Genomic DNA, 9,718 nt, shown 5'->3' with positions numbered 1-9,718 from the left:
TTCCCTTTAATGCTGTCATGCACAGGACATAGATAGCCAATCTGGTCACTGTCAGGGCTGCCCCTCAGACCAGCTCTGTGTGTCTCGAGACCCCCTTTCACGTCTTAAGACGAGGCGCATTTGGAATAAAACGATCACAAGATGCCCCCTAGTGGCCAAGCCTCTTTAAACAGGATATTGCTTTCAAAAAGTTGTGAATTGCCAGGGCACCTGGACAGGCTTGACCTGAAAGCAGTTCATGCCGGAGCTTCCTTGACTATACAACATGCTGAGAAACACCCGGTTAGATGTTCCTGAAAAGCGGGGGAACCCCTGCCCTGACCAAGGGACTGGCAAGCCCACGCTCAGCATCTCAGGTGAACTCACGGAGCTGCCTTCTACCGAATCGGACCCTTGGTCCATCCCGATCAGTGCTGTCTACTTAGATTGGCAGCAGCTGTCCAGGATGTCAAGTCAAGGTATTTCCCATCACTGCCTGCCTGACCCTTTTAACTGGAGATGTTGAGGACTGAACCTGGAACCTTCGGCACGCCAAGCAGATGTTCTACCAACTTGCCCCAACACTCTCCCAAGTTCCCAATCTCCAAAGTTCTTTTTGTGCCCAGTCAGTTTTAGGGTGGCTCAGTCGCTCAATGCTGCTGCCATCTGGACATACGTTGATGTCTGAACCAGAAGGGTGCATTTCATTTGTCTCCAGAAAGCCACCCAAGGCTGAACTTAACTTGGGCCCAGCAGGGCTACAAAGATTGGGGGCAGGGACTAGGGAGTCAAGATCAGTGTTCCCTCTAAGCTGAGCTAGTGTGAGCTAGCTCACAGTTTTTTAGCCTCCGGCTCACACATTTTTGTTTTAGCTCAGGAAGGATGGCTCCAGAGCAAACGAATTGATGCAGTAGCCAAATTGACCGCTCACAACTTTAATGCCAGTAGTTCATAAAGTAGAATTTTTGCTCACAAGACTCCACAGAGAGAACATTGGTCGAGATTCTGAGTTACTCTGGGAGAATCCACATAGCTGAGAAAGTCACACAATTGGGTTTCTCTTGGATGTCTGGTTGAGTTTCAGGGCTGACCCCGAGGTCATCTTTGCCTGGGGCTCCGGGTGGCTTCTGCTTGTCCTGGTGGTTGAGAATGTTTCTCAAGGACGCATCATTCCACCGTTTACTTCCCAGGCGGGACAAGCGGCACCTTCCCCACTCCTCCACATGAAGCCAGCTGGGTGACCTTGGGTCAGTCACAGTTCTCTCCCAGCCCCACCTCCCCAGCCCCAGGGTGTCTGTTGCAGGGAGAGGAAGGGAAGGAGATTGTAAGCCGCTCCGAGGCTCCTTTGGGTAGTGAAGGGTGGGGTATAAAACCAAGTAACCAACCAACCAACCAACCAACCAACCTTCTTACCTCTGGTGTTCTGGTTTAATATCAAAGAGCCGCCTCTCCCTCCTCTGCTTAGCGGAGAACCCTTTCCCTCTCGTCTTTCTTTCCCGCCTCCTCCTCTTATGAAGGTGCTCCAGAACAACAGCTTTCCGGGTTAAGATATCTTCGATGTCGCTCTTCCGGGTCAGGCTGCGCTTCAGGAACGCTTTCACAAACGCGTCGGCCTCCTTTGGCCTTTGAGGCTACCCAAAAGAGTCCTCAGAATTAATGCTGCTAAACAGAGGCTGGGTATACTGACCCAAGAGGTCCTCAGATACTCTATCACTTTGTTATTTAAAAATGGCAGATGCCCGAGACACCAGCAGTCACCTCTGGGCACAGCCCAACAGTGTAATCCAAAGCACTGTCACTCCAGTCGAAGGGTGCTATCACACACGGCGAGTAATGCACTTCCAAGCTACTTTCAATGCACTTTGCAACTGGATTTTACTGACTGAGCAAAACGGCAAAACCCATTTACAAACACTACAGTGCATCGAGGGTGGACTGAAAGTGTATTATTCAGTGTGTTAAGGTGCCCATATGGTCTTCTGTTTTCAGTGGGTTTCAGCTTGACACAGTTCAAATGCTATCACAGAATGCTGTCTGCCACATTAGTTTATTTTTTTCTCTGGTTCTTGTATAATTCTGCTCACACTGCGAAGTGCCCATTGTTAGAACATGACTAGATAAGAACATCTACTTCCAATGCACTGTGCACCTGGATTTTACTGTGCAAAATGGCAAAACCCATTTGCAAGCGATCAATAAAGTACACTGAAAGTAGACTGAAAGTGCATTATTCAGTGTGTCAAAGTGCCCATATGGTCTACTGGTTTCAGGGGGTTTCAGCCAGACTAAGTTCCAATGCTATCCCAGAATGCTTTCTGCCATGTTAGTTTACCTTGTCTCTGACTCTCATGTAATTCTGCTCACACTGAGAAGTGTCCATGGTTAGAAAACAACTAGATAAGAACATCCCTGCAGCGTTTCTGCGCTTTTGATTTCCCCAGTGGGGGTGAATCCTGCTATTTTATTCATGCTTCTGAGGATTCTGTGAGACCGGCTGTTTCATTCTCAGCCTACATTATTAGCAGTTCCTTTAGAAGCCTGCCAGCAATGTCAAACCACTCCTGTCCACATGATTGTTTATTTTTGCTGCCCAGGGGTCATTTCGTGGAAAAAGTGGTGCAGGAGCTCATTAGCATAACTCATTAGCTGCCTATAATGCCAGGTAGCTATCACCGGTCTTCTCCCAGGTTCTCTTAGAGGCAGGCTGCTCTTATGTTCAGGTGGTCTTTACCATCTCTTAGACACAGTCTTTTGCTACCATAAAAGCTGTCATGGTGTACCGGAAGGTCAATACCACTGGCTAACTCTCACAAAGCATACACTTGAACTCAAAGCTTTCCACGGCATGCTGTCGTTCATCTCTTTAGCTGGACCCCTGCTTTTCTCTCCAAAGGGGACCCAAAGCGGCTCGCTACTCCATTCTCCCTTTCTCCACTTTAGCCTCACAACCGCCTCCTTGGAAGGTAAGATGAAGCTGAGAGAACGTGACTGGCCCAAGGTGAGCTTCCATGGCAGGGTGGGGATTCGAACCTGGATCGCCAAGATCCTAATCCAGCATTCCAACCACTACACCACAAGTGACCGCCTCTCTCAGTAGGCCCCTGGAAGAGTGTTACACTCTGGGAATAAGAACCTTCTGGTGGTCCCCGGCCCGAGAGAGACCCAGCGGTCCTCAACTAGGGCCAGCCAGGGCCTTTTCGGGGCTGGCCCCCGCCTGGTGGAACTCTGTGCCCTATGGGATTTACTATTGTCCCGTAGGGCATGTAAGGCAGAGATGTTCCGCCAGGCATTTGGTTGAGGACAGCGACAGTCTGGCACTTTGATATCCCTGCCTCCACATTCCTCCACATCCCCTCCACCCAGGGGGCTGGTGGGATCTGAAATTCTTTCTGCAATCTTGGATAATATGTTGGGACGTTGTTGATGTTTTAAGTATTTTAACGCTGTTCTTAATTTTCGTTATTTATTTTATTTGCTTTCTGACGAAAGCTGCCCTGAGCCCCGCTTGCAGGGAAGGGCGGCCTAATAAATCAAATTTAATAAGTAAATAAATAATTAGCTGATATTTCCCTTTGGTCCCCAGAGTGGAGACATCACCAGTTGGGGAACTTGTATTAGAAACACACTCCATTCCAAGTGCGAGAATGTCCTTGAAATGCTTTCAGGTCAATCTTTTTTCACTCAGGCTGGCTTTTAATACTTGGGACTAAGTAGGTATTCCATTTTTTTTAGGAGGTGGGAAAGACAGATTTCAGTCGAAAGAAATTTCCTCCATGCTATTAAAAACTGGCCTTGTTGTTTAACAGCCCTATTCTACGGAAGGGGGCAAAAGAAGTGATGAAGCGGAAGATGTTGGCAAAAAGTCTCTTCCTACCATAGCAAGAGGTCAGCGGCCAAATTATTATATGTAAAAAGTTACATTCTAAGAAATGCTATAGAGGGAAACCAGACCAACACCTCTTACGAACCACCACGTTAAACATGGTCCAAGCATGATGGTTCTTCAGGTGTTCAACCAGGTCCGTAACTACAGTGGGGGGGGGGACAACACAAGTTGTCCTGTAGCCTCCCCAGACAACTGAAACTTTGTCCCTTTCAGACTCACAGCTGCAAGGCTTTCATATATTGTAACAGCAATAAATGGGAAGTACCTGGATATTCACAAGCTTTGCCGTTTGCTGAGGGAGCTGATTATATAAGACTCCTGAAAGAGAAAGGGAGAGGTTTATATAAAAATACCAGATCGAGCTATTGCCATTGGTGGGTCTTCTGTAACCTAAGGAGCAATAAAGGAACAGCTGTTTTTTGGAAGCAGACTGCTCTAGAACATGGAGGTTCTCCTGTTCCTCCTTCCCCACGTCACCTTTCATGCTAAGTCTAAATACCCCTTTGGTACCCTTCTGTCTCCCACACGCTTTGGTGTAGTTTCCCCTCACTCTAGCCGTTCCGTTTCTCAGGCCCCCTGTCTCACTGCCCTTCCACCTCCCCCATTGCTGAGCTTTAGTTTTATCCACCGGAATGACTGACAGTCATCCATTTATGTAGAATAAGGCAAAAAGAGAAAGGAAAAGATTTATCTTGCTCTTTATCTACTTGCAATTTCTTGCTTTCGAACTGCTAGGTTGGCAGGAGCTGGGGCCAGAGACGGGTGCTCACTCCGTCACGCGGCACCCGGGTCTCAAACTGCCGAACCACAGACCTTCCAGTCTGCAGTTCAGCGTCTTAACCTCGGAGCCACGAAGGCCCTAGAATAAGGTAAAGGGATACTATTAAAGGAGGTTAAACTCCTTGCCCTTGGTGCCACATAAAGAAACCCAACAAAAATCTTTTTTTCCTGAATAGAACTTAGTTCTCAAGGGAAAGGCAGTTAGAAATATAGAATAGAGGAGTTTATCCTAGGCCGTGGATTAAGCATATGTGTCCAATCCCTCCTTCCCACTAAAAGGCACCTTTTTTGGTCGGGGGTACATGTTCATTCCCAAATATTTTTGTTTAACAAATGTTTCTCTGCAAATTCTCCTTCCCAGCTTGCTTTTGGCCCTCGCCTTGAAGAGGTGTCACATTCACAAGTGCTACAGACACGGATCTTCAGCTTCTCTGCAGTACTCGAAGCAGGAATTTAAAGATCTTAATTAGTGTCTTTTAAAAAAAGCTTCCTCCGTCTGTTCTCTTCTTTAAACAGTGACAACCTATTTTGCCAATAAGCAGTTAAGGAACGGGAAAAGGGTTCCTTCGCTCCAAATCTCACATAAACGGAACGGGGCAGCAGAACTGGAGTCACTCCAGATTAACTGTAATGCGGAGTAAAAACAAAAAAAACAAAACAAAAAGTGGGAACAAAAGGCTCTCTCCAGGCATACTTACTCTCCATGTTAACGTGTTTAGCCATATCACCCTCCGTGCCGCAGATAAAACTAAAACTTTATCCAGCCACGATCTAGCACCGCATTCTTACTCCTTCCACTGTCAAACGAAATGCGCACGCGCCGCCGCCGCCGCTCCCTTACACCGGCGGTACAAGCGCATGCGTCAAGCTCCCAGCGAAAGGTGGATCCCCTTTGCTTGTTTATCTGCTCATGCGTAGTCGCTAGAGTGAGGTCAAACGCGTATTGGTAAGGCCTTGCTCAAAGCCGTTGTTTCCATAGAGATGAAATTGCTTTCGGCTCTTAAAGGCGCTTCCGGTCTCTGTTTGCCTTCCTTTTTCCGATCTAAAACTTAGAGCGCTGTCATCATAGAGATGCTAAGGGATAGAGCGACACTACCGTGTATCTATATAAAGGAGACTCTGCCCTATTAGTAGCGCTTCGTTAACGGAGTGGGAAGTTAAGTGCTTGTGTGTTTCGCTGTGGTTTTTAGTGTTCCGGTTCCACACACGCCTCCCATTTGTTTCTCTCGCTGAGCGGAACCAAACATTAGTCTTCCTATGGTACTTTATGAGCAGGTTTATTGAAGTATAAGCGTTTGTAAAGCAGAGCTCACTTCAGTAGATGCATGAAGTGTAAGCGCTGCATATGTACCTCATGTAGGAAAACCATTGTGTTAAGAAGTGCGAAATACTGTACAGTAATTGCTTAGTGAAATTTCCGTGCCGAGCTCAGAAGTATGCAAGGTAAACAGAGGAACTCTTCCCAACAGCTGCACTTATTATTAGTATTTTATTACTATCAGCATTTCATTATTATTTATTTAGTATATTTCTACCCCCCTTTTTCAGACAAAGTCCTCCAAAAGCCACTTATAACATTGTTTTTAAAAGTACAGTGGACAGTAATCTGTGGCAACTGAAATGACTGTAAGCTTCGAAGTTCTCCACCAAGGATGTAAGTGGGCGTGGCCAACAGTTTCTAATGGGATTATGTCGTTTGTATTTACTATTAGGGTCGTGGTGGCTCAGAGGTTAAGAGGCTGAGCTGCAGACCAGAAGGTCTGTAGTTTGGCAGTTCGAAACCCTAGTGCCGCGTGATGGAGTGAGCTCCCATCTCTGGCCCCAGCTCCTGTCAACCTGGCAGTTCGAAAGCAAAAAATTGCAAGTAGATAAATAGGTACCGCTTTGGTGGGAAGGTAACAGCGTTCCGGCATTTAGTCATGCCAGGCACATGGCCATGGAAACATCTTCGGACAGCGCTGGCTCTTCGGCTTGGAAACAGAGATGAGCACCACCCCCTAGAGTTGGATTCAACTGGCTTTTGAGCAAGGAGAACCTTTTCCTTTACTATACATACTTGCATTCAGAAGGACATGTACTTGGAGATCATGTCCGTATGGTAATATCTGAGTGTTTCAGAGAGACAAAATTCTACACTCTGTGCTACATTGTCATGATAAATATTTTTAATTGGAGGCTATCTGTGCCAGTTACACAGATCAGGTAGTCCTTAGATGGAATAGGCATACGAGATCACTCTGAAGGATTAGAGGATGGCACTTAGAGTGAGTCCTTGGTCTACAGCTTTGCAAGAATGTAAGAAGAACCTTGCTGGGTCAGACCAGTGGTCTATCTAGTTCAGAATCCCATAGCACAATGCAGCCAACCAGTTGCCATGGACAGGGTATAGAAGCCCTGGTCTTACCCTGAAATGGCCTTCTAGCATTGATATCCAGAGGTTTGCTGCCTCTAAATATGGGGCCTCCTTTTAGTCACCGTGGCTAGGAACCTTTGATAGACCTCTCCTCTACGAATTTGTCTAATCCCATTTTACTGCCTTGTTTTCCAGCAGGCATTCGGGTTTTTCTGGGTTTTGTTCTATAACATTTTATTTTGGAAAAGCAGTCTATAAATGCTTAAATAGCTATTTAAATGAAATCTGGAATCACTCACAAGACACGGATGCTATCAGCAGAGCAGAAATGGGTGGAAAATCAATGTTTACTTGCCATTTTGAAGCATCCTCTTCACAATAGTGCCAGTATAGACTTATTAATGGTTTCGAGTAATGGCCCAGTAATGCATTTATGCAGATTTCCTTTGCTTGGAAATCTAGTGATATAAAGCCATTTATGATGATAACCCATATTTATTTATTTCTGTCTAAATATAACCCCCTGTGGAATCCTGTAGTTAAATCTTCCCAGTTTCCCCAAATAATGAAGTCACGACCAATTAGACCTTTCTTTTAAAAATCAATTTTAACCCCTTGAATTGTCCCCATCATTAAGCAAAGCGTAATTTTCGTGAATGAAAAATCAAGATAAGTGGTATGGGTCTTCAGAGTCATATGAGTGCTCCTTCACTGGATTTATGTCATAATTTGCAAAGTGCTTAAGGCATTAACCGTCAAATCGGTGTTGGTGATACTGGGCTGTAAATCCAGTGATCCAAGCTAAACTGGTGCCTGGGGAAACTGGTTTCTTCCAGCCGTTCGACATCTGTTTCTTTCATGAGACAGAATTTCTTCTTGAAGAAATGGGTGCAGTATATAAACAACAGAAGCGGAGTAAGTATAAGGTCAGACACAGGCTGAAAGAACAAAGTCATTACATAGCCTATACAAATAAGCTGTCTGTCCTTTTCCATCTTTAAAAAAAAATCTTTTTATTGGTTTTCAAACAATACAGTCATAAACAATACAATCATAATCTAAATATCATGAATATCACCTAAGATGAAGAATACGTATGGTGTGCAGGGGTCATTTCGTAGAAAAAGAGGTGCAGGCGCTCATTAGCATAACTCATTAGCTTAACTTATTTGCATAACTTATTTGCATATGCCACACCCCCTGACATCACCGGAAGTGTGTCAGAAGGCAACACCCACCGCTCAGGCTCCACTGGACTGTTTTGGATTGCTAGCTATTGGGGGGGGGAATGTGCAGATCTGCCCTCGCAGAGGAGGGAGAGCTTGTACCTAAATAAACCTTGGCTTTAAAGGTGCCACTGGACTGTTTTGGGCTGGGGGCCGGGGGGGGGGCTCTGCAACTTACCTGGCTGCTTCTTGCTCTGACTGAGGGCTGCTGGGAGCAGGGGGTGGAGCTTGTTGCATGTGCCCGCTCCCTGGGATCTTTACTGCCGGAGCTCCGCTCCTGTGCGCTCCTGCAGGAAATGACCCCTGATGGTGTGACATTACAAGTTATCAACACAAACAGTAGAATATAAACAGACATATTGCAGAAAGCTAACCTTTTTCACTACTAACTTGACGTGATTAAGTAAGGAAAAGTGCTCTAAGGGCACATTGAGTACAAGTGTGCACTTCGACAGCATATGTCTCAACGACAGACATTATGAAGACCAAGTATAATGTGATGTGGATGAAGTTGAGCAGAGCATGTATGTTAGGAATGCAGCATGTGTAGGTATATGTGGTTGTGCTGTTGGCATTCACATTGTGTGACATACTCCAGGAATGGGAACCATTTCTTTATGAAGTTTGATGCCTTGGGATATATTTCTGTCTGTTGGATGCGGTCTGTCCTTTTCCATCGTTATGATCCAAAAACTGGTCAACTGATCAACAGCTAGAGTGTTATTCAAAAGCTCACGGCATCTGGACAGATGTGAAGATGAAAAACATTTAAGAGAATTTATTCATGGACCTTGAAATCCAGATTCAAAGATTTTGACAATCTCCTTAATCGCTCAGTTGCCTGCCTGGTCCCAGATTTCCCAGGACTTCTTAGCCTGGTTGAAAGACGCCAGAAGGTCTGTGACATTCCTACATCGTAGGCTGTCTATTACATTGGAGCAGGTTAGCTGATAGCACTGTGAGACCACGGAGAAGCAGAAATGATAGATGTGAAGAAACAAATAATAAGAATGAAGAGGTGAGAAGGCTAAGGCTTAGGGATGCCAGCCTCCAGGCGGGACCTGGGGATTCCCAGGAATTGCACCTCATCTCCAGACTACAGAGATCAGTTTCCCTGGAGAAAAGGGATGTTTAGGAGGATAGACTCTGTGGCGTTGGACCCTGCAGAGTTCTTCCCAGGCTCCATCCCCGAATCTCCAGGAGTTACCCAACCTGGATCTGGCAACCCTACTAAGGCCCCGTACAAGAGGTTAATTCATTTTATGCTTAAAGTATATTATGAGTCAGGCTAGGCCCAAGATCACCCAATAAGGTGATGTTTTTGATACGTTTCACAGAGCTTATTTCACTTGAATGTTGTTATCCCTAAGGTTACCTACATTTAGGTGAGATGTGGATATTTCCTGAAACTACAACTGATCTCCAGATAGGCTTGCCAAGTCCCCCCCGGGGGCGGGGAAACCCCCGCCCGCGAGGGCCGTTACCTGACGCCAC

General features: G+C 45.9%; 1 protein-coding gene across 1 annotated transcript in view; it reads right to left on the bottom strand.

Annotated features, from left to right (window-relative positions):
- Positions 1 to 5,439, bottom strand: part of POP4 (POP4 homolog, ribonuclease P/MRP subunit) — a 15,438-nt gene extending 9,999 nt beyond the window's left edge. Inside the window, exons 1-3 of the mRNA XM_015414140.1 lie at positions 5,344 to 5,439; positions 4,131 to 4,183; positions 1,393 to 1,610 (exon numbers count right to left, since the gene is read on the bottom strand). Of these exons, the coding sequence (XP_015269626.1) occupies positions 1,393 to 1,610; positions 4,131 to 4,183; positions 5,344 to 5,368 (296 nt within the window). The 5' untranslated portion in view covers positions 5,369 to 5,439. The remainder of the gene's footprint in view (positions 1 to 1,392; positions 1,611 to 4,130; positions 4,184 to 5,343) is intronic.
- Positions 5,440 to 9,718: the final 4,279 nt, after the last annotated feature.

The sequence above is a fragment of the Gekko japonicus genome, unplaced genomic scaffold (genome assembly GCF_001447785.1).
Source record: "Gekko japonicus isolate JY-2015 unplaced genomic scaffold, Gekko_japonicus_V1.1 scaffold4598, whole genome shotgun sequence".
Lineage (NCBI taxonomy): Eukaryota > Metazoa > Chordata > Lepidosauria > Squamata > Gekkonidae > Gekko > Gekko japonicus.
Note: the sequence above shows the minus strand (reverse complement) of the source record. Positions and strands in the feature narration are given on the sequence as shown.